Below are 25,593 nucleotides of genomic sequence, written 5' to 3' on the forward strand. Positions count from 1 at the left end.
TTTTCCTCGTCCATTGGTTAGACAAATATACCTTAGGTTTTACCTCGTCCATTAATTAGACGAATATACCTTAGGTTTATTTTTCTTTGCTTTATCCTTATTTTAAGGAAAGCTTGTAGACGTTACATCCCTGCGTCCAGAGATTTTACTCGTCTTGGGCTTTTAGCCTTCTTGTGGATTAGTTTGAATGAAAACAACATGAAATTTAGGAATTCACAACATTGTATACATTGGGAATCCAAACTGTATATATACAATATAAACATCGTCCACAAGCATGGCACATGCTTAGAAGCTAGTGCCTTTAGGGAATTAAAAATACTTATGTACAAATAGACTGTACAAATAGACTAAGTCCATGACTTCGTCCATCACAATTTCGTCCATAGACAGCGTAGAAGTTGGAAACTAATGCACTTTTTAGGGAATTAAAATATTAAAAACATATAGTACTAGCAATAAACATAAATAAAAATGAGGGAAGTAACACATAACTCCAACTTCGTTCACTGATACTATCTTCTTCGATGTTCAACATTCCAAGGGTGCTCTAGCTTTTGTCCGTCTAGGGCTTCCAAGTAGTATGATCCTTGTCTTTTGCAATTGACAACCTTGTAGGGTCTGTCCCAGTTAGGCCCTAGTTTTCCATGAGCCGGGTTTTTGGTTGCCAAAGAGAAGAAAATCAGTAGGCTGAATGCTCCGGGCTTCAATGGGCTAATGGTTGCTTGGAAGGCCTGAAAAGAAACAAACACAAGATCAAAGGTGACCGGGGTGAACCGGCCAAGAACCCTCCGATGCTTAAGTTAGTCTTTGTGTTTTGGAAACTCAGGAATTCCCAACTTTTATGTAATAGTGAAAAAACCTCTCTCTTATCTTGCATGGATGAGTCTTTATATAGTAGGCCTTATAGCGGTTATTTGTTTAGTAACCGCCCCAATATTCATGGAGATTCCGAAGATTCAGACTCAACTCCCACAACTGCTATAGCAGTTAGAATAAGAAGTCTTATCTTCTATAACTGCCATAGCGATGAAGAAGATAAAATAGTAACGCGTGGTCTGAATTACAAGCTGGTGTAGACAAATCCATCTTCGGAATTTTTCCTAAGTGTTGGGAGATCGTCTAGGTCACTTCGTGAGCTAGACGACCCTTATGGTCTTGGATGACCTTTCCGGTCCTGGATGACCCTTCTGGTTGTGGACGACCCTTCTGGTCGTGGACGACCCTTCTGGTCTTGGACGACCTCCCTGGTCATGGACGACCTTTCTGGTCTTGGACGACCCTTTTGGTCTTGGACGACCTCTCTGGTCATGGACGACCTCTCTGGTCATGGACGACCCTTATGGTCTTGGACGACCATTCTGGTCTTGGACGACCATTCTGGTCTTGGATGACCTTCCGGGTCTTGGATGACCCGAACGACCTTCCGGGTCTTGGACGACCCTTCTGGTCTTGGACAACTCTTCTGGTCGTGGACGACCCTTCTGGTCTTGGACGACTCTTCTGGTCGTGGACGACCCTTCTGGTCTTGGACGACCTCCCTGGTCATGGACGACCTTTCTGGTCTTGGACGACCCTTGTGGTCTTGGACGACCCTTTTGGTCTTGGACGACCTCTCTGGTCATGGACGACCTCTCTGGTCTTGGACGACCCTTATGGTCTTGGACGACCTTCCGGGTCTTGGATGACCCGAACGACCTTCCGGGTCTTGGACGACCCTTCGGGTCTTGGACGACTCTTCTGGTCGTGGACGACCCTTCTGGTCTTGGACGACCTCCCTGGTCATGGACGACCTTTCTGGTCTTGGACGACCCTTGTGGTCTTGGACGACCCTTTTGGTCTTGGACGACCTCTCTGGTCATGGACGACCTCTCTGGTCTTGGACGACCCTTATGGTCTTGGACGACCTTCCGGGTCTTGGACGACCCTTCTGGTCTTGGACGACCCTTCTGGTCTTGGACGACCTCCCTGGTCATGGACGACCTCTCTGGTCTTGGACGACCTTTCTGGTCTTGGACGACCCTTGTGGTCTTGGACGACCCTTTTGGTCTTGGACGACCAGAGGGACGACCTCTTTGGTCATGGACGACCTCTCTGGTCTTGGACGACCCTTATGGTCTTGGACGACCCTTATGGTCTTGGACAACCCTTCTGGTCTTAGACAACCCTTCTGGTCTTGGACGACTCTATGGACGAATTGGAGATGGTCCGATTTTTAGTTCACCATCAGTTGCCCCCTTTGTCCATGAGTTGTCTAAGTCACTGTAGCAAAATTCTTGTTCATTGTTCATTTTTGGCATGTGTCGATGTTTCATTAGTCAATTGGCATGCCACGTGGTGTCATTGTTGTTGTCGATTTTTGACACCTTAGATTGTGCTACATGTTATGATCTCATTGGTTAACGTATTATGTCGATTCGTTTACTGAGGAGATTGCCACATGTCAGCTTCTGGTTGGTCCACATCAACCCATTGACTTGGTGCCTATAAATTGGTACAATCTCTCTCTTGCCCTCTCATTTCTCTGATATTTTCCTCTGCCAACTGATGATTCCTTGGTTATCAGTGGGTTGATAAGACTTGAACGTTGATCTTCGGGCTATCTCCTGTAATACCAAAGACACAGAATCAGAGGGGACCGGTGTCGACCGGCCAAAAATCCTCCGATGATCAAGTTAGTTATTTGGAACTCTCTGTAACGAAGAAGTGTTCTCTTAAAAGTAAGAAAGTGTCTGAATACCTTTTTCCTTCATCGAAGAAGCCTTATATAGTGTGTGGAACGGTTATCTATTTGGTAACCGTTCCCAGTGTCGGGGAGTCCGGAGAATTGGGAGTAACCGTTGTGGAAGTTACTTAGGTCGGATAGGCCGATGAACTCGTCCATCCATAATGAAGATGGACGAGACCTTCATGAGGAGCTCGTCCACGTTTAGTCCATCCATAATGAAGATGGACGAGACCTCCAGGATGATCTCGTCCACTTTTAGTGAAAGACGGACGAGATCATCTTGGAAGGCTTGTCGTTCATAAATGACGAGTAGATCTTGAGGTATTAAGCTCGTCCATATACGGACGAGGGTCGCTGGTACAGTTGCAATTTTCTCCGCCTATTGTTGCTTCTTTCGTTGGACGAGACATATGGACGAGTTATGGACTTGGGGATTTTGTGACACCATCAGTTGCCCCCTCGTCCATGTGAGTCGTCCAAAAGGTTGAACGTTCTTGGACACAATTGGTTAACAATTACTGTACCACGTGTCCTTTTCTTATTAGAGACTGATTCCGTCGATTTATTTTTCCGAGGTAGATGCCACGTGTTGCTCCTGTATTGGTTGGGTCGTTTCGATTACCCAGGTCAGCATCCTATAAATAGTGGAATGCCTCCCTTGACCCTCCTCATTCCAGAAATTTTCTTCCTTGACATCCATCGTCTAGAGCCTCGTCTAGGAGTTCTCTGCGTCTAGAGTCTTCTTCCGTCTAGAGCCAGGTACTCTTCTTTTTCTCGTCTTTAGGTTTAAGTTTCTTGTTAGGGATGTCTGTTGCTTCCTCGTCTACAGATAGCCTTAATAAGGTTATAGACGAGTATTGTGATGATACTAGTGATAGGTCTAGCTCTAGCAGTGCTAGTGATGAGAGTGGAGGAAGCACGGACGAGAACTACTCTTCTGGGGCCCCTGGGCTCCCTATTGAAGTCGTCCAAGAACAGCTTAGGAGAGCTTCTGGCTCTCAAGCTGGTTCTCCGTCCAATCCTACGGACGAGGTAGAGACCGTCTTCAGTTGCGCTGTAGGTGTCCATTCTAAGACGGACGAACAAAGGTTAGGTAACCTTAGGTCCTGGTATCAAATCCCAGACGAGTTTAACCCTAGGCTACCCGTCCGTGGAGAGTGGTGTTGTGAGCCCCGTTTTGGAATAGGCGTCTATGAATCTTACTTCTTAGGTGGCCTTAGGTTTCCTTTAAATGCCTTTGCTAGGGAGTTACTAGTCAAATTAGGTCTAGGTGTTTGTCAATTCAATCCCAACGCATGGAGATTAATTATCTCCATGCAAATTTTGTGGAGGGAAGTTTTTGGTAGGGACCGTCCTCTTTCAGTGGACGAGTTCCTTTATTGTTATAAACCTTCTGCCATAAGTCAGTCTGAAGGTTTTTACCAATTTACTGCTAGAGGGAATGATTGTAGGTTGATCAAGTCCCTAGCTTCGTCTGATAGGAAGTGGAAGACGAAGTTTATTTTTATTTCAGGCTTCTGGGCAGGGAACCCTGTGGACGTTGGCAGGGATCCCTTTCCTCCTTACACTGGGGACCTGGGGAACCTTCGTCCAGAAGGTACGTCCCTTCCCCTCGTCTACTTTTATTCTTCTATTTAGTACATTTACAATTTCTAACCTTTGTTTGTTCATTGTTTTGCAGCTGCCAAACGTCCGTCCTTGAGTAAATTTCACCGTGACCGCGTCCACAGGGCCCGTCTACACGCAGACAGGAGCTTCCATTCCCTTGTCACGCTTAGACGTCTGGCCAAGTGGGGTTTAGGTCCCGAGCCTTTAGACGAAGCTATAGCCCACGAAGTCACTGTGCGAAAAAGTAAGTTTTTAACTTAACCTTCCTTTCTTTTTCTTTTTTATGTCTACATTCCTCATTTGTTCATCTCGTCCTAGGAATGTCAACAATGAAAGAGAACCGAGGAAAAGAGATCGCAGGAGAGGGGAAACGTCCTGAGGGTCAAGCCCAGGATCGTCCAACGGCTGGGGACAAAAGAAAGTTCTTGCCTAAGAACATTGACCTGGAAGGGCTCCCCAGTCGAAGAGATAAAAGGGTTAAACAAGGCTCGTCCAAGGTGGTCAAGTCCAAACCACCCTCGTCTCAGCCTGCCGTCCAAATAGTTGATGTGGACTCGTCCACTCCAGTTGAGTCCACCCCGTCCAAGACTCCTCCCAGAACTCCTGTGGCCAGATCTACCATGCCTGGCTCGTCCCAGCCTTCTATGAATATTATTGCAAATGAAGACCTGGCTTGGGAACGGTTCCAGATAGCCGTCAAGGACGAGGATATAAACATGTGCTATAACATGGGCTTGAAGGAATTTGAGCATTCAGGCGTCCATGACCTTTTCAAGGTATGCCAGTATCCCTCGTCCTTGTTTAGTTATTAAATTTTCCTCATTTAATCATTCTATGTTGTTCTCTGTTCACAGGCCATGTCGAAGTTTATAGCAGCGTCTAGACAGGCAACGGAGCTGGACAAGACGAGAGTCTTGTTGGAGACGAGGATTCAGGAGGTGAACGCTGACTGTAAGAAATGGGCTGGGTTTGCTGAAAAAGCTAAGGACGAGGTCACAGAGCGTAACAAGTTGATTGAGGAGCTAAGGACGGATGCATTGGAGAAAGAGACGCGCATTGATCACTTACAACAGATGAACAATGAGTTGAATGCTCGTCTTTCCAAGGCAAGAGAGGACGCTGTGGCTGAGTTCAAGTCGTCCAAAGAGTATACAGACACTTTGGATCGTAATTATGCAGCTGGTTTTGAAGATTTCAGAATGGACGCTGTAGAAAACTTTCCTGAAGTTGACTTCAGCACAATCAAGCTTAACCTTGCTGCTGCCACAAGCTCTCTCCTCCAGACTGGCTCTGATGACGTCAACGTGGAAGACGACGCCAGTACTCAGCCTCCTCAGGACGAGCCTGCTGTTAATGCTCCCCCTTCTTAGGACGAGACTTTAGCCTTTGTAACTTTGCTTTTTCCTTTTTTTTTTTTTTTTTTTTTGTAACTTTTGTGTTTGGTCCTTTGTTTTTGGACCTTATTTATGTAACAATACATTTTACTCGTCCATGGTTTTAGGACGAGTTTGTTAAGTATACTATTTCTGCTTTTCAAACTAATCAAGGGTTTTTGGACGTAGGATGTCCACCCTTTGAATGAAGTTTTATTTTCTTTGCATGGATAAATGATTTCATTTTCTTTGCATGGACGAGTGATTTCATTTTCTTTGCATGGACGGATGTTGCTAAGCTATTTTACTCCTAGCTCGTCCATGTCGAGAATACATATTTTTCATGGTCTGACTCGTCTTAGCAGGTAGTATTTTTAATTAGCTTGATTCGTCTTACGACTTGCAAACTAATTTTTACATACCATCTACCTATTTTGCCAACTTTTTGTCTCGTCCAGAATTTGGATTGTTTTAGTTGGCTTTACCTCGTCCATGAGTTGGACGAGTATGGATGTGGTTTCTTTTATTCAAGAAAATGTAGACGTTACATCTCTGCGTCCAGAGATTTTGTTCGTCTTGGAGAATTCACACAACATTTTGTACATAACATAAATATTGCTTACAGACAAGGCACATACACACTGATGCCTTTTTATTTAATAAATACATACTTCATGACTTCGTCCATAACCACAACACAACTATAAAAAGTAAATCATAGTTTCAAATTTCACACACAAACAATACCAAACATAGTAGTATCAAACAGCATCACTTATAGTAGTACGCTAGTAGACAGATAAGACCCAGTCTCGTCCATAGGTTCATTCTTACTGGTAGTACCTCCTCAGGTGCTCCACATTCCAAGGATGTTCCAACTTTCTCCCGTCCAGGGCCTCCAGGTAGTAGGATTCTTGCCTTTTACAGTTAATTACTCTATAGGGTCCTTCCCAGTTTGGGCCCAACTTCCCATGTGCTGGGTTCTTGGTTGACAAAGAGACCTTTCTCAGGACGAGATCTCCTATATTGAAACGCCTAGGCTTCACCATCGCATCATACTGCCTAGCCATGAGGTTCTTATACTTTGCTGCCCTGTATTCTGCGTTTGCCCTTACCTCGTCTATTAGATCGAGGTTCAGACGAAGCTGGTCCTCATTATCCTTGTCTTGATACATCATCACCCTGTGATTAGCCATATGCACTTCTGCAGGTATGACTGCATCGCTTCCATAGGCTAACTTGAAAGGGGTCTCCCCTGTAGGGGTCCTCACAGTGGTCCTGTATGCCCATAAAACTCCTGGTAATTCATCTGGCCATATTCCCTTTGCCCCCTCAAGCCGAGTCTTGATAATTTTCAACAAGGATCGGTTTGCTACTTCAGCTTGGCCGTTGGCTTGGGGGTGTGCAGGTGAGGAGTAATGGTTCTGAATTCCAAAGTGTAAGCAAAAGTCCTTGTAGAGTGCATTGTCAAATTGCCGTCCGTTGTCAGACACCAATACCTTCGGCACTCCAAATCTGCAGACAATGTTCTTCCACACGAAGTTCTTAACATTCTGTTGTGTGATATTTGCCAACGGTTCTGCCTCCACCCATTTGGTGAAGTAATCGATGCCCACAACTAAAAACTTCATCTGCCTTACTCCCAAAGGGAAGGGACCCAAGATATCCAATCCCCATTGTGCGAAGGGCCACGGTGCTACCATTGGGGTGAGGTATTCCGACGGTTGCCTGGGGACATTGCTAAATCGCTGGCATTGGTCGCAGACTTTAACATATGCTTTTGCATCAGCTTGCATGTTCGGCCAGTAATATCCTGCACGGACGATCTTGTGGACAAGTGATCTGGCTCCTGAGTGATTGCCACAGGCCCCTTCGTGAACTTCTCTCAGCACGTAGTTCGCTTCGTCCGGAGCTAGGCACCTAAGGTAAGGTTGAGAGAAACCTCTCTTGTATAGCACTTCATTCATAAGGACGTATCTAGCTGATCTCACCCTCACCTTTCTGGCTTCGTCCTTTTCTTCCGGTAGTCGTCCATCTTTCAAATATGATATAATGGGAGTCATCCAATCTTCTTTGTTATCTACCTGCTGTACTTCTTGGGCATCTATACTTGGCATATACTGAACTTCATCTGACTTCTCTAATGATTCATCTGCTGAGGCCTCTTTTGCTATAGTATCAGCTTCCACGTTCTCCTCCCTGGGGATTTGAACGAAGTCAGCTTTTTCAAACCTTTTCACAAGGCACATCACCCTACCAAGGTATTTCTTCATTCGTCCTTCCTTCGCTTCATACATCCCATTCACTTGCCCCATGATCAGTTGGGAATCTCCCATGACACGTATGGACTTGGCTTCCACGGACTTCGCCAATTCTAGCCCTTTGAGGAGGGCTTCATATTCGACTTCATTGTTTGTCGCTTGGTATTGTAGACGGACTTTATGTTTCAGCTTGTCTCCCTCTGGGGACTGCAGGACCACACCAATTCCTCCTTCATGCCGTGTAGACGAACCATCCACGTGGACGATCCATCTCTTGCTGTCCTCTGCCTCATTATGACTTGGGGTAAACTCTGCAATAAAATCTGCTAGGGCTTGAGCTTTTATGGCATGCCTTGGTTGATATCTGATATCGAACTCACTTAGCTCCACAGCCCACTGGATTAATCGTCCTGCAGCATCCAGTCTATTCATTGCCTTTTTGAGAGGATGATCTGTCATAACATTAATGACATGTGCTTGGAAATAATGCCTCAGCTTCCTTGAAGCTGTGATTAGTGCGAAGGCCAACTTCTCCATTTGTGGATATCGTCCTTCCGCTCCTTTCAATGCCTTGCTTGTATAATACACAGGTCTTTGTACTTTATCTTCCTCTCTTATCAATGCTGAGCTCACTGCATGTGGGGTTACCGCTAGGTACAAATATAGTTCCTCTCCTTCCACTGATGGACTCAGCAGCGGTGCCATGGTAAGGTATACCTTCAAATCTTCGAAAGCTCTCTGACAGTCGTCGGTCCATTCGAATGCTTTTTTGAGAACCTTAAAAAATGGCAAACATTTGTCAGTAGCTTTAGAGATGGATGACATGTTGCTGTTGGTAGCCTTCCACAATGGAGTTAGTTCGAATGTATTCATCCATAAGCTTTATGATCAGGAACCACAAACCATGGCTGAACTCGTCCATTCAGCCCAAAACTTCATGAATGCAGAGGGTGCAATCATTGCCAAGAAGAGGAAGAGAGCAGAGCGAATGGAAGCTGATCTCCCATGCCATCCTGACCAAGGCTCTCGTCCAAAGAAGGCCCGGATGGGAGAGAAGAAAAACAACAAGAAGGCAGGTTTGTCTTCAAGAAGGAGTCAGCACTACACACTCTTGAATGTTCCACTTGATCAAGTGCTTATGCAAATCAAGGATTACCCATCCTTGAAGTGGCTAGAGAAGATGAAGGGAGATCCTAATAAGCACAATAAGAACAAGTATTGCCGCTTCCACAGGGACCACGGGCATGACACAGACGAGTGCTATGTCTTAAAGTAGTAGATAGAGAATCTTATCAGGCATGGAAAGTTGAGGAATTTTCTTGGACGAGATCATAAAGACGAGAAGTTGAAAGGAAAGGTAGAAGAACCATCACGGCCCTCACTTGGAGAAATAAGAGTTATTGTAGGAGGAACTTCAACAGGGCAATCTTCCAAGTCAAGAAAGACATACCTGAAGGTGGTGCAGAATGTCCAACTCTCTGGACGACCACCAAGGACGAGGGGGGCAGACGAGTAGAATGAAGAGCAACTTTGTCTTAACCTCGATCTAATAGACGAGGTAAGGATGGATGTAGAGCAGAGGACAACAAGATATAAAAATCTTATGGCTAGACAATATGATGCAATGGTGAAACCTAGGTGTTTCAACATTAAGGACCTCGTCCTTAAAAGGGGAAAATCAGTAGGCTGAATGCTCCGGGCTTCAATGGGCTAATGGTTGCTTGGAAGGCCTGAAAAGAAACAAACACAAGATCAAAGGTGACCGGGGTGAACCGGCCAAGAACCCTCCGATGCTTAAGTTAGTCTTTGTGTTTTGGAAACTCAGGAATTCCCAACTTTTATGTAATAGTGAAAAAACCTCTCTCTTATCTTGCATGGATGAGTCTTTATATAGTAGGCCTTATAGCGGTTACTTGTTTAGTAACCGCCCCAATATTCATGGAGATTCCGAAGATTCAGGCTCAACTCCCACAACTGCTATAGCAGTTAGAATAAGAAGTCTTATCTTCTATAACTGCCATAGCGATGAAGAAGATAAAATAGTAACGCGTGGTCTGAATTACAAGCTGGTGTAGACAAATCCATCTTCGGAATTTTTCCTAAGTGTTGGGAGATCGTCTAGGTCACTTCGTGAGCTAGACGACCCTTATGGTCTTGGATGACCTTTCCGGTCCTGGATGACCCTTCTGGTTGTGGACGACCCTTCTGGTCGTGGACGACCCTTCTGGTCTTGGACGACGTCCCTGGTCATGGACGACCTTTCTGGTCTTGGACGACCCTTTTGGTCTTGGACGACCTCTCTGGTCATGGACGACCTCTCTGGTCATGGACGACCCTTATGGTCTTGGACGACCATTCTGGTCTTGGACGACCATTCTGGTCTTGGATGACCTTCCGGGTCTTGGATGACCCGAACGACCTTCCGGGTCTTGGACGACCCTTCTGGTCTTGGACGACTCTTCTGGTCGTGGACGACCCTTCTGGTCTTGGACGACCTCCCTGGTCATGGACGACCTTTCTGGTCTTGGACGACCCTTGTGGTCTTGGACGACCCTTTTGGTCTTGGACGACCTCTCTGGTCATGGACGACCTCTCTGGTCTTGGACGACCCTTATGGTCTTGGACGACCATTCTGGTCTTGGACGACCTTCCGGGTCTTGGATGACCCGAACGACCTTCCGGGTCTTGGACGACCCTTCGGGTCTTGGACGACTCTTCTGGTCGTGGACGACCCTTCTGGTCTTGGACGACCTCCCTGGTCATGGACGACCTTTCTGGTCTTGGACGACCCTTGTGGTCTTGGACGACCTCTCTGGTCATGGACGACCTCTCTGGTCTTGGACGACCCTTATGGTCTTGGACGACCTTCCGGGTCTTGGACGACCCTTCTGGTCTTGGACGACCCTTCTGGTCTTGGACGACCTCCCTAGTCATGGATGACCTTTCTGGTCTTGGAAGACCTTTCTGGTCTTGGACGACCCTTGTGGTCTTGGACGACCCTTTTGGTCTTGGACGACCAGAGGGACGACCTCTTTGGTCATGGACGACCTCTCTGGTCTTGGACGACCCTTATGGTCTTGGACAACCCTTCTGGTCTTAGACAACCCTTCTGGTCTTGGACGACTCTATGGACGAATTGGAGATGGTCCGATTTTTAGTTCACCATCACTACTAATGATAGGTTGGCCGATGAAGGCCTGAAATTCGGTTCCCAACTTCTGATAGACAAATAGTGTCCTCCAACAAACCAAGGTCCTTCTCTAAGGACTTTGGTATGATCTTCTTGCATTGAGAACTTAATAAGAAAAAATTCTTGTCCTAATCCAATGCAATCCATCCTCCCCGTAGGTTTCCACAACCCCATAACACGTGAACGAAGGTAGTTATACCCTACCATTTTACCAAATACCTTTACTATCAGCACATTCACCCATTGAGATCTTATTCTAGCTTTGGTGGTTTTGGATAACTTCACCGCTAGTTCACCTGATGGGAGCTCAAAGAACTCATCATCCGACTCCACTTCAATCTCCATGTTAACTTCAAAAGCAAAAGCCTTCTCAAAAGCTCCCAGTATCTCTCCAATAAGCTTTTCTTTATACGAGCCACTCCCACCTTGGTCAGGATAGGGAGGGTTTTCATGGCTCTGCCTCAACCAATGACTTTCTTTGACTTTTTTGTTGCTCTGCTGGAGCTCCTCATCTTCCTCCCTTGACCGAATAGCGCTCTCACTCATGTCTCTAGAGTCAACCAACGTATTGTACAATCAATAATTTTAACTCTTAAAGTTTCCAATTTTTAAATTCAAAGTTAGGTGTTCATAGTGTAAGTTTCTCAAAAACCCAACCAAATTGCACCTAGGAAGGGCAATCGACAATTCACATTAGGGTTTGTTTTATTGTGCTTAGTGCAGTGCGACTTGGTCGATGCAAGTAAAAGACAACAAGAACGACGACAAACTAACTGAAAGAGAAAGAGAGAGATTGAAGGAGATAAAGTATCACAAATGACATTTTTTGCTTTGTACATTTTTCATTATTTGATTACCAAAATAACATCATTTTGCATAGGTTTGTTTTATGTCTCATAATATTTTTCAATCCCACATGTATGGGCCGGTCACACACGTTAAAAGGCTAGTCTCTTAAGATACTCTCTCCAAATCATGAGTTTGGTTTATTGTTTGGGTCAACATTTAGTGTTCGTTTGGTAAAGATTATTTTTACCAATTTATTTTACTATTTAGCTTATTTTTGCTACTATTCATAAGTCTCATTGCACTTTTTGGTACTATTTATAAGTCTCATTATACTATTTCAGTTAACTTTTACCTTAATCTGCAGTACTTTCAATAAAAAAAAAAATTTCAGTTTTAGCAAAATAAGCATATCTCAAACGGACACTTAATTGGAGAGATGAGGAGGTTAATCCAAGTGAAAGGTACAAGCTTGCTTTTTTGAGCTAATCTTTGAGCCATGAACTTTATGCCACTACCACCTCATACTAATTCTGAGAGAGGGAGAGAGAGAGAGATTTAAAAATTACGTCATTTTAAAAGGTGTTAATATACAACTTTTTAACAGGAGTGGATAGAAGAATTAGATTGGCAACAAACTTGATGAACTTTAAGGACAAAAATGACAATCAATTTAAAAAGAAGTAACTTTGGATTTTAACCATTTTTTTAATACTCACATCTATATAATGATTTATGCGGGAGAAAATGGAAATACAAAAGTTGCAATTAGCTATGATTTACCACATTGATCAACATTGATTAGGTTTGAATCTAGGAAAGGAACTTTGATGTGCTTCAAGAAGCTCATCAAGCAGTTGATATTTTTCATGCATAACTTCTAAGTGTTCCAAAAAAGACCCCTATTCATGGGTTTTGACAACCATTTTGTTCAAATAAAAAAAAGAGCATGATTATTATCTTATTATTGACTAGGTAATGAATTAGGTTTAGGTTTAGATAATCACCAGTATAAATATGCAAGACAAAGAATGCCATATCACCTACTAAGTAGAAATAGGTCACCTACTTGGTTGAACCTCCGCAATATAATGATATTAGTTCCCAAATTGATGCCAACCGATACCCATGATCTAAGCATGAGAAACTAGTAGAGAAATGAACCAATTAGGATATGAGATCAATAACAATGGTTACAACTTGCCATTAATAATCGGTTCTCCATCAGTAATTGCCTAAAACAATCTTCAAAAAGGAGAATACTCAAAAAAGAAGGTACATACTAAATCCATTCTTCTTGTCTAAAACAACGTAGACCTGATTGCTAATTTAAGCATCGAAACACTAATAATCAACATCACACTAATGTCCTCTAGTTGATTTTTTTTTTGGTAGTTGTTGAGGTCTAAAATTTTATTAGTATTGAAACTCAAAGCTAATGGGCCCTCAAAGATAAGAAAGGCCCAATCCGTGAGCTAAGGCCCATTTAAAATGGGTAAAAGGAAGCCCAAGTTCATGAATGGGTAAGTCCTAGGCCTTAGAGAAGGAAGAAAAAGCAAAGGAAGCTTGGCCCAGCCTTTGTAAGAAGAGCTCCCAGGGAACCCAGAAAAAGACTGGATGAGGATACCTTGGAGTTGCCAAAACCAGGGAAGGGATCCTTGAGAAGTGCAGGAAAGAATCAACGAGGAGTTGGACAGCTCAAGGAAGCATACTCATGAACACAAGGAACGAAAAAAGACATATCTCATCAGCCGCCTACAACTCAGAAGAAAATCTTTGGAAACAGATGATGACTTAGGAACTACCACCTGATGAAGGGAAGCCTGATACCTCAGGAAAAGCAAGAAGGTGAATCATGAAAGAAGGTGGCTAAGGATCTTTCAACTTGACAGGGAGGAATCTACCTATTTGAAGAAAAAAGATAAAGGATGAAGTAGCTAAAAGGGGGTTCTGAAAAGTCTCTCTAGAAGCCTTGGAAAAAGAAATTAAAAGTTAGCCCCATCAAGACCCCCAAAAAAGGAAGGTCGGCTGGGGACTTTTTGGAGGGAAACCTCAAAAGAAGAATATAATGAGAAAATGAGGAAAGGACCAGCCACAAATGTTGCTGACACAACATTAGTTCTGGTACCTAGGTCAGCAAATGGAGGGAATCAATAGCATATCAAAAAACCCTAGAAATGTACTATAAAAGGAGGATCAAGCCATCAACAAAATTCATTCAGCAACAATTAATTAGACCAAAAAGAGCATTAGAGGGACTCAGTAAACCTCAGAGAAATAGAGAAAGAGAAAGATATTGTTAGAGATCTTATGATAAGTGCTTAAGAATACACTTGGATTTAAGGGGATTCAAACCTAACAAGTCTTGGAAGCCTACAAAGAGCTATCCAAATCTGTGACTTTTGAACTTATTTGAACTTCATGGCATATCCCAGCGAGAAATATGGTCCAATGTACTAAAAACTCAATATAATGAAGTATCACTTTATTTTCTAAGGATCCCTGACGTCATTTACTTACATTTTTTTATAATTCTTTACTAGTCTTCAGCCATTTATTTTAAAATATGTATATGTATATGTATGAATGTATATATGTTGTAGGGCCTATGTTTTTTGTGCAAAAATTGGTTTGTAATCAGCCCAATATAGCTGCGGTGAATCAAGCCCAGTCCACCAACCAACAAATATAAAATCCTTTGGAGGCCCAGGATCCTCGTTACCAATTGGGCCTAGGTACTGTCCAAAAAAAAGGGAACCCACAGTATAATCGTGCAACCAACAATTTCATCAACCTGGTGTCCCTCGCTCTCTCGAAGTAAAACTTTGGTGACAACGTTTTTTTAATTGATTTGGCCATCTAATGCATCAAAGATTTGAGTGAAAGTTCAAAGGGTTTTAAATTCAGGATTATGGAGTATATATCAATTGTATTTTCAAAATTTTAAACCTAAAACATGTTATTAGACCAACAAGAATCTGTCATTTTTATTTGGCAATAAGCAGATGTTCTTGAATTCCTGTCGTGGAGTAAACCTATTTTGAGTAAGCTAAACTTAAGAAGTCAATCAAGGTAAACAAAAAAAAGGGTCAAGATCAAATCTTCAGCTTGTGCAACTCTTGGAACCTTTGAAGTGTGAATAAACTCTAAGATGGGAGTCTAAAAATCAGGGTTTGTTATTTCTTGCAGTATCTAGAGCCTTATTCTACAATGACAACTGCAGTACATTCTTTTCTCTTGGACTTGCACAAGAATGCTTTTGTGGGTGACCATATTTTAGGTATGTTCAGCTTGAAAAAATGGTAATACAGTATAATCCAAGTGACTGGTACTGTGGCAATGGCCAATATGGTTTATGCCTGATATTTGCTGGCTAATTGCATGTGTAGTAAATAATGTGTCTGTCACCTTTATTTTTAAAATTATTTATATAATATGAAACATTAGATATCAATTATTGAAATCCAAATACCCACCACAAGATTACTTTGTTGAAGGGGGAGGTAGCGGGTGAGGATTGAGGAATATTACCTTATAAATTTGTGCAAGTGAATGAAATATCAATACCATGATGTCTATTTTCTTCTGTTCAAAATATGCTCCGACCTCCCCTCCCTACACTTGGAAGTTGAAACTCTGGTGACTTTCTAATTGTTCAATTGACCAGACCCAATTAAGCCATCACAAACATTATGTTCATTTATACATCATTACTTATATGTATCGTTTTTAATCCAATTTTCAGAATATGCCAATTTTATATTATGAGGGTTATCAGGCAAGCCCTCCATATTTGCATCACGATGTCCAGATCTCTTTGCCTCATTCACCGAGTAAAAGAGACATATATTATCATCCTCATATATCATAGCCAAAAACCCAAGTTTCGCATCAAAGCACACTTTGACTATTATATCCCTTCTACAGTAAAATTTCCAGATATTGTCATAAGGTAACCTGTGCAAAGACCTTATGATTACTAGGATTCTCATCTGAATTAAACAACTAACCAACCCGTAGAAATCCAATTTCGCATCAAAGCACACTTTTATTATATTGTTTTACAGAAAAATTTTCAGATATAGTCATAAGTTAATCTGTAGAAAGACCTTATGATCTCTAGGATTCCCATCTGAATTAAATATCTAAACCATCATGTAGAAATCCAACAGACAAAGTCACTTCAGGTAAATGTAATTACTAAAAGCATGCTAAAATAATCAATTGAATTCAAAGCAATTTTACAAGCAACATATATGTACATATAAAAGAAAGAAAGGACTAAAGGATTAGGACCCCCAGAAGTGAATAATTTACATCAACCCAAGGCTTCAGGCTCCAATATTTAGCATGGATTGGGTGAAACCCAAAGAGGAGGCCAATGTAACTGAGAATGTGAATTTGGGTGATAACATGGTAAAGCTTCAATACTTCCATCCCATAATTTAAAGATCCCTATATCATAATCTCGAAAAGCACCATCATAATTCGATTCACAGTAATCATCCGTGTAATAGATACAATTCCCTAAACATCCCCGGAAATCCGAAGCCGACAACGACAACGATGAATTCTCTCCAACGAACAACATTCGATCACCTAAGTCCCAAACCCTCTCCCACATCGGCGGTCCTCCGCTAAAATCCATTCTAAAAACCTCAAACTGCACCGTTTTGTAGAACACAGTGGGACTGTTGTAAGGGTCACCGTCTTCGTATCCAAGATCCAAGTACCGTGTAACCAACAACAAATCGTCCCCAGATTTCACCAAGTATTGCATATCGCCCCCGAATATTCTCGGGGTTTCGAATCTTTCGATAATCGAAACGCTCGGCGAGTTCTCACGGTGTACATCGCACACAGCAACACCACCGTTCTTGTCCACCGCGTAGAATAGGTCGTTATCGTATATCACATCCTCGCAGAAAAACCTTGCGTCGTGTATGAAAGTCCAAGCTTGATCACCATTCTTACAGAAAACTAAATCGCCGGTTTGATTGAGAATCGCCAGCGCAACGAAGTTGGTACTTAGAGCGGGACTCGAGGAGAGGACGAGTTTTTTGATGAAAGAGTCGCGCATTTCTTTCAAACTACGGCGGTAGATGTTTCCAGACGAGGATCGGAGGGCGTATTCCTTGCCGATTTCGGAGTAGTTGAAGGTGACAACGTTGGGGAAAGTGAAGAGAGGAGGCAAATTGAGCTTGGCTCGAGTGAGAGGGTTAAGGAGAAGGATTGTGGGGGTTTCGTCGAGGATTAAGAGCCAGCCGTGTGAAGAACCACATCGGCGTTTAAGGTGGGAAGCAGCTTCGGGGAGGTTGAGGAGGTGGATTTTGTGGTCGGAGAGGTCGAGGAAAGGTCGGTGGGATTGAGATTGGGATTGTTGAGAGAGTGGGAGCATTAGCCATGGGAGTTGAGGAGGGAGGTGGTGAGGGATCTTTGGGACAGAGATTCGCCACGTATGACATACGGCTTGGAATCGGAGGTAGTCGGTGTAAATTGTGAGATTCTTGGATATTGTTTCCAGGATGTCTCGAGGGAGTTGGGTCCAGTCAACCGCCATTTCTATTTCCCTGGAATTCATGTTTTTCCAGGAATTCCGATTCTCAGAGAGTCAATGCCCCGTAACAATTGATACTGACCTCAAAGAGGCCCGGTATTGCATACCAACAATTAATAGGGAAAACACTAAAGTTTTCTAACCAATGATTCATCGCCACATCATCATAAAATAAGTGTCAATGACTCCATGCCCTTCACAAATGCCAATGTATGGGCCTTTCCCTCTCAATTGGGTGCCTAATCCTATCATTTTTCAATGCCCCGTGATAATTGATAATCTGATACTGACCTCGAAAAGGCCCATACTTCAGTTAGCGGTGAGTATTGCATTATTGCATACCAACAATTAATTGAGAAAATGCTAATGTTTTCTAACCAATGTTTGATCGCCACTTCATCATAAAAATAAGTGTCATTGACTCTATGCCCTTCACAAATGTTTATTTAACTTTTTCTTTTTCTTTTTTTTCTTTTTTTTTTTCTTTTTCTGAATAACCTCATTTTATTGCAAAGAAGGCCCAAACCAACCAGCTTGGGCCCCAACCCATCTCATTCCAAAGCTTGAGCTACAATAGTAGGAGGGCAAGAGAGGGGAATAGGCCCAGATTTATGCCAGAAGGCAGCCCGAAAGGCTAAGAGATGGGCTGAAGAATTGCCCCCTCTTCTAACAAAAGAGAGAGATTCACAAATGCTTATTGTTTGCTTGCATTTTTTGTTGCCTAACCTATAAACGGGTCTTTTGCCTTTCAATTCCTAAAATGAAAGTCTTTTGCCTCTTAAATTCTAAAAAAAAAGCTACGTTTACAACATTTTAATAAATCCTAGGTAGGTACATAAGCTATTTTCTTTTTTGCCTATCAGTAAAAGGCTAAACAACAAGTAACAATCTAGTACTCAAACTCTATTATAAAGGTGTTGTAAACATAGCATTTCTCATTCCCAAAAGCTTCATTTGCGATTTTATCACCCACGGAATTTTGCTTCTTCTATTTTGTGTCTAATATGAAGACATTACAAAATTAATTCTGTGTTTTTTTATTCTCCAGCTCTAACGTTTTCTTTGTTACTTGATGAATTAAAGCATGAAAGATGTAAGTCTCAATGTATCATGCCTCTGCAGTGTAATCCAAGTGCTTTACAGTAAGTTTGACCATATGTTTTCTGCCTACTACTTGATGGCTATTTGCATTTGTGAGAAATTGCCTGTCTCTTCAATATATTATTTGAATATAATATTGATGTAATGTTGAAATCCATATATCCAATCGAATATTACCTTATTACAACTCATACAGTTATACATTTCTGTGGCGCATATAAGATAGAACATGATATTTTCGATGTTGAAATCTTGATTTTGCCTCTGGTGTTTACCCAGTTCTAGTGCTCATAATACGCTTTGGCCTAAACAAAAGTACCAAGCAACATGATATCCAATAATTTTGAGCAATAGTTTTGGTGGCACATGCAAGGCATGTGTTTGTTTCTTTTTTCTCCAAAAAATTACTAATAAAGCTTTAGGAGAATGACTTAACAAAGCTAAAATGAGTAAAATTTAAATTTTGCTTCATCAATTTTCTCAAAAAACAAATTCGGCTTCATGAAAATGCCACAAATGAAGAAACTGAAAAAGATGCTGTAGAAAATTTTCCCAAGTCGAAAAAACCAATAAATTCCCAAGTATATCAAATATCCATATGCTATAAAAGAACCACCAACAGTTGCAGTAATCCTATCAAAACTTGTCAATAATCATATAAATTATGTAAATGGATTACCTCAAATGATGAACTGAAAACAGAACACATATTGGGGCCATACATCCAACACGTGATTGTTTTTCATGGAGATCAATTAGTATATGAATATTGTAAATAAGGGCACACATAAAAGAGTGCTCCAAATCATCTTTCCTGCAGTACCAATTCACTCAGCCATGTTCACTACTTCAGTACTTTTCCCATTACTGGTGTCTTCTTTGTTGTCAATGCGTAAATCTGGATAATTCCGGTGGTTCAGAGAATGCAACCAAAGGGCCACAGCTCCATCTTTATGCTCTGTTAAGGCAATATGAGAGTAGATTTGCTTCATTTTGAACTCTTCCGCCTCTTCTTCATATGCTTTCATCGACAGCTCTTCATGAGTGTCTTTCCACTTCTGGTTATATGAGCTAAAGAGGCATTCCTCCAAGAACAAACCAACCTCAGGAGCCGTAGGCACATTAATGTTCACATCCCTGCAATTTTTATTTTTTTTTAGGTAAATAATGTTATGAGAATCACATTATAAGTTTTCAAACAAAAGTGCAAGCAATAAATACAAAGAAGGGGGCACTTACTTCTGAAAAGCTTTTTCTATCAATGACTCCGGAGCACAATTCCTCATGATAGCCACCGCAAGCCCAATCATTTTACGAATCTGATGAAGCATGAAGCTCTGTCCCACAACCTCACACTTGACAAATTCAATGCCCTCAACCGTAACCACAGTGTTTGCTTCGAACGAAATGATAAAGCGCTTAGCAGCAGGGTCCTCGGCTTTTGTTCTGGTGGTGAAGTTATGGAAGTTATGAGTCCCCACGTAATGCTTCAAAATTCCACTAAACCTCTCTCTCTCCTTCTCACCATAGCAAAACCCACTTCCCTTTGCACCCTTCTCCTCTCCATTTGCTTTCTCATCAGTACCCTCATTCTGGTCAGAACTTACAGTTTCAACCACAATTTCAGAAACTTCCTTGTGATCTACAACCTTAGGTTCCTCCACAGATTCAGAATTTGACTTATCAGCATCACCATTTTCAACAGAACCCCTATTTTCATTGTTAATGTTAGATCCTACTATAGCATCCTCACTGTTCGACGAAATGCCTGACTCAGGACTCACAGGTTTAAACTCAAAACTACGCTTACCCATTATACCTACGACCTTACGGCCTCTCTCGGAGCATTCTAAACACTTAACAAGCTCATTCCCAGACCCTACACTAGCCAAAACGCTCTCTCTATCAGGATGCGAAGAGGAATCAAGTGCAAACACAGGTATCAAATACACATACCTCCTTCGATCGCAAAACTTCTTGGCATTAAACGACGCCGTCACACGCTTGAACCCAAAGATCCGAATCTGAGGGGAGAGATTCGAATTGAGCCGCTCGACGAGACCCGGCGGGTCGATATAGAACCTGCCCGAGACTACTTGACCCACGGCGCTGACACCCTTATCGGTTCTGGCCGAGCGGGCCCAGTCGTAGCGTTTCGGGTTGTTTCGGTCCTGTTCGGGCACCGCACCGGAGAGGAAGAGCGCTTCTTCGAGGTCGGATTCGATGGTTTTGGCACCTGGGTTCTTTTGCATGCCTTGGTAGCCCACGCCACAGTAGGCGAAGAAGATTGCGATTTTGCGGCGCTTGTATCTTTGTTTTTTGGGGCTTGTGGTGGTGTTGGTGTCTTCGTCGTCCGAAGTGGTGGTGGTGGACATTTTGGGCTTTTTGGGTTCGGGTTCTTGTTGTGGTGGTGGCGGTGGTGGAGGAGATCTTGTGGTTTTTGAATCTGGGCTTTCCATTTTCAGTGGTTTGTGTGAGGTTTGGACAAGGTGGTTGTAGATGTATCCATTACGGTTTTTTTTTTAGTGTCGAGGTTTGTGTTCTACACTTGCTTCTATACCCTCATAAAACCCTAGGATGAAAACAAATTTAAAAATTAAATAAGGATTTTGGAGAAGAAATGATCGAATAGTCAATATATCTCAATAGTGTGAGTGGAGGGTTCACAAAAATCTAAGGTGAAAATGGATTCATTTCAAAGCAATCCGGCATGCTTTAAAATGATTAATAAATGAGTTAATTTCATGTTAACATTCCTTTTTTTCTTTTTTCTTTTTTTATGAGACATGGTAACATTCTTAACCGCTAATCAATCCAAAACGATTCATATGATAAATATATATATATATAAATAATAATAATAATAAAGGCAATTTTATTTAACATATAAGCCTGAATAAACAAAACTTAGGTACAGTACTTTAGATGCTATACCTGAAGTTTTTTTCTTAAGATTCAATCATGTGGCTACTTAACTAAAAAATACACTTCTATCTCATGAAAAAAAATCTACATAACAGAATGTTAAAAAGAGAACCTAAAGAACAGGACTTACTTATTGTATCTAAATCTTGCTCAACCTGAATTATAAATATATTTGATTGACTAAAAGAATTTTAATGGTTATGTTGATAAAAGTTTTCATTAAGAATATAAAATCCCTAACCATCTTATCTAAAATAAAAAAGGAAAAAAAAAATCACCTTTTGCTTTATTCATAGGGATTTACTATTGTGTGTCCTTAAGGCATATATTAATAAACTATTTTAAGAAACTTTTTATGGAAGAACAAAAAAAGTAGTTCACTGTTTTGACAGTTTTTTTTTTATTTTCCATAAAAAAATTTTCCAAAATGAATGGTTAATATGTGCTCTAAGGACATACATTAACCGAGCCCTTATTTATATAGACACACATTTTGAATGATGCGAGCAAGACATAACCAAAAGTAGGCAAAACAAGACTAAAAAAAAGGAGACAAAAGGGTCATGGAGGGGTTTTTGTAGTGTTGGCAATTTGTGTCATTTTGAGGTAAGAGTACTATAATACATAGCTCAACCTTAAACTAACCCAAATGATAATTGTGTCAAAACCCCTAAAGCTTAATAGCCCCACTTCATAAATGGAATGACCCGACATGACCAATTTAACCCGTTTAATATACAACCTAAAAAAAATATTGTATTTAATATATGTTTCATGGGGATAAATGAGCTGAGTAGGAACATTGGGGCGTGGGCCTTGTCCGAGGATGTAAGATAACCTGAGAAGGGTTGAACAGTAAGATAAACTTGTACGGCAAAGGGATGAAGACAAGGACAGGTAGTGACGAACAAGGGATGTCTCCCGAGGATCCACCCCTCCTCGAGAAATGTCCTAGGGGGATCGAAATCCGGTTGTCCAGAAGATACCGTGCAAGAGGGCACCATACCTCTAAAGATAAGTTTTAGATAAAAGAGTCAACAGTGAACCAAGAAATATCTGAGAAGAAAGCTACTATCGCCACATTAAATGTTCTGCACTTAACCATATGGCTGCATTTATGTGGAAATGATGTCTAAACAGTGACGTTGAGCCTTATAGCTATATAAAAAGGTTCTAGGAGGGCTTTGATGGGACAAGAATCCAGAAGATCACTTACATAATCAACAGATGGAAGGCTGAGATTGAAAGAGAGTAAAACTATATAAAGAAAAGACCCCATAAGAACTGGGGTATGTAATCACAGAGAAAGAAAGAAAAACGGAAGAGAGAGAGAGAGAGAGAGAGAGAGAGAATATCTTGTACTTTAAAAAACTTGAGTGAATATAAGAACAATAGATTCTCGGACTTGACCGAGGAGGATTATTCCCTTTTTAAGATGTGTTTTCTTATCTTTTTGGTGTGAATCCAATCCCTTGTAGCCCATACATGATTTGCTAAGTTTTACCTGTAAAATTCACACACTCTCTCTCTCTCTCATTAGAGATAACAAAATACCTTCAATCTACCATATTTTCGCCCCTTGCAAGTTTTCCCTACCCGTTGCCATCCTAGTAGTACTACTAGCTCCATGGTGCTGAGCTTACTTGTAATTATGGGTCTTGAAATTCAAAACCCAAGTAATAAAGAAAATATGAAACAATGGCCCAACCCGTGCAGTGAAGTAATTTGTGTCAAAAGCCCAATATCTTATGAAGAGGAAATAAATGGGCTAGAGCTTATTTAAGCCCAATATTGCATGTCCAATAATTGCTGCATAAACAACTTCTAAAATGTCATGATGTACCCATTTTAAAGGCCATATTTCATCGCACTTGGCATCCTTCGGGTCTGTTTGGATATAGTTGAAAATTGAAAACTGAAAACACTGTAACAAAATAATTTTTAAATATGTGAATAGTACTGTGAGACCCATTTTTAATGAAAAAGTTGCTAAAAAGTGAGATTTGTGGATTTTGTGAACAGTACATGAGACCCATTGATGTGCTGAAAAGTGACTAAAAAGTCAAATATTACGGTTACTGTTCATGAATAATAACGGTAATAGTGAAATTGTCTCCTGAAACGTGTGCCAAAAAAAAAAAAAAGAGTAAAACGCTGGAAACACTGACATGGGTAGAAATTATTTCTACCCAAACGCACACTTCATAGGGCATCCTCCTAAACACAATATCCCTATCTTTCAAACTCCCTGACTTTGCATACATGATTGAAGAGAGCACTTCCAATTGGGACTTCATGAATTTTTTTTTTTCCTATTCTTAATGATCTACACAAAACAACATCAAGTTCTTGTAAATAATCAAATCAACTATGTCACTACATTTGTTCGTTTGATAGCAATTTTTTCGTTTAGTTTTTATCTTTTTTTGTTTATTGCATAACTTTTTAAAGCATCATTTTTTTCAATATATATATATATATATATATATATATATATATACTTGAACCCATTTTTTTTGCAATAAGCAATCAGCAAAAAAGCCAACATACATATCAAAAGGAGTTTGCTTAAGGAATACCATGCACTTGCTTTCCTTATGTAATAGCACAAACGCCACAATAAGCATTGATGTCGCAACAAAAGTGAACTCACTAGGCTTAATCCCAACAAAATGCAGTTGTGAACACAATTTCAAAGCCTAATGAGAATCCCTTTTTGTGCATAACCATCCATATTCTGTAGTCCTCGCTGACCATGTAGTAGAATCCTTTTCATTGAATCTCTCAAAAGCTTTAAATGCCTCATCTAACCTCCCATATTTTGACGAGTGCTTTCAACATAAACAAACTATAACAGCCCATTTCTAAATGCAAGACAATGGATTTTCTTACCATTATTTGCAAGTTCATGACTTGCCAATGCACTAAAAACACTTGTCAAGACAAACTCATTCTCATCCTCCTCTTCCTGACGCATGAATTCAAAAAGTATCAAAGCATTTCAGTCATTTGTCTCATTGCATACCTAGAAATCGTTGTAGCCCAAGAACTGAATTCCTCTTGCATTTTATCAAACATCTTGCGAGTTTCCAATATAAGCCCTAATAGTACAAACTAAGAAGTGGGCTCTAAACAAATTACATAATCATCATAAAAACTCGCAGTTCAAACTGCAAGTGCATGGGTAGATGTCTATCATATTCGAAATTTTAGTGAAAATGTTGGCAAAATACGGGCATTTGGCAAAGCATTCTCTACTCTCATACATTGGAAGAGTTCCATGACAAAATACACTATAGGCCCCGTTGAGAGTAATCATTGGTGAGGCATGCAGTTCCATGAGACCACGTCTTTGTCGCTTATATTATCGAATTACACTTGGCATTAAAGTTGACATGGCTTATTTGCAAGGTATACGTAGATAGAAGAATTGCTTTTTTTTAGGTATATTGGAAAAGCTTGATGAAAAAAGAATGATGCTGAGAAGAAAGTGACTGATCAATTTTTTTCATGCGTGACCATTTCCAATTATGGCGCCTAATATATACATATACATATACATATATATATATATATGTATGTATGTATATATGTATATTACAAAACACTATAATCACATTGGTATCAGAACACTATCCAGACAAAACTAGTAAACAGTATCCTACCGACACAAGAAGACAAAACTAGTAAACAATATCTCGACAAAATATTGTTCATGAACAATCTTGTTGCACTCTGGTGCAACAACAAAAGCAAATTCGCTTTTGGTGCATTTCACCCCAATAGATGTGATGATGAATGTAAACATGAATAATTAAATTATTATTTTTATCATGATTCATATTATGTATGGTAAAATTTGTAACATACGCATTATCATTTTTTTAAAGGAAAATGGACCTCACAACTAAGTAAAAGGGTGTCCACAGGTTGATTTGGGTCTGGTTTCGAGTCAAACCGCTAGGCAACTAGATTATTGAGGGTCTAGAACCATGCCACCCATTGCTAACCGTGGATCTTCACTTGCCACACCTTAACGGGTCTAACAGTCGAATCCGTCAAAA

The 25,593-nt window shown here is 41.0% G+C and overlaps 4 protein-coding genes across 4 annotated transcripts; 1 reads left to right on the forward strand and 3 right to left on the reverse strand.

Annotated features, from left to right (window-relative positions):
* Positions 1-3,532: 3,532 nt before the first annotated feature.
* On the forward strand, positions 3,533-5,713 carry LOC126695217 (uncharacterized). The gene is made up of 4 exons (XM_050391888.1): positions 3,533-4,325; positions 4,410-4,580; positions 4,655-5,112; positions 5,191-5,713. Exons 1-4 carry the CDS (start codon positions 3,533-3,535, stop codon positions 5,704-5,706), a joined length of 1,938 nt encoding a protein of 645 aa, XP_050247845.1. The 3' UTR covers positions 5,707-5,713.
* A 1,481-nt stretch (positions 5,714-7,194) lies between these two features.
* On the reverse strand, positions 7,195-8,675 carry LOC126695225 (uncharacterized). The gene is made up of 2 exons (XM_050391900.1): positions 7,299-8,675; positions 7,195-7,224 (listed from the first exon to the last, which is right to left on the reverse strand). Exons 1-2 carry the CDS (start codon positions 8,673-8,675, stop codon positions 7,195-7,197), a joined length of 1,407 nt encoding a protein of 468 aa, XP_050247857.1.
* Positions 8,676-16,128: 7,453 nt separating this feature from the next.
* LOC126712509 (F-box protein SKIP23-like) lies at positions 16,129-17,600 on the reverse strand. The gene has a single exon (XM_050411851.1). It carries the CDS (start codon positions 17,525-17,527, stop codon positions 16,292-16,294), a length of 1,236 nt encoding a protein of 411 aa, XP_050267808.1. The 5' UTR covers positions 17,528-17,600; the 3' UTR covers positions 16,129-16,291.
* A 1,586-nt stretch (positions 17,601-19,186) lies between these two features.
* LOC126712510 (uncharacterized) lies at positions 19,187-21,272 on the reverse strand. The gene is made up of 2 exons (XM_050411853.1): positions 19,844-21,272; positions 19,187-19,741 (listed from the first exon to the last, which is right to left on the reverse strand). The coding sequence occupies exons 1-2, from the start codon at positions 21,061-21,063 to the stop codon at positions 19,432-19,434; spliced, it is 1,530 nt and encodes a 509-aa protein (XP_050267810.1). The 5' UTR covers positions 21,064-21,272; the 3' UTR covers positions 19,187-19,431.
* Positions 21,273-25,593: the final 4,321 nt, after the last annotated feature.

Source organism: Quercus robur, chromosome 2 (genome assembly GCF_932294415.1).
Source record: "Quercus robur chromosome 2, dhQueRobu3.1, whole genome shotgun sequence".
NCBI lineage: Eukaryota > Viridiplantae > Streptophyta > Magnoliopsida > Fagales > Fagaceae > Quercus > Quercus robur.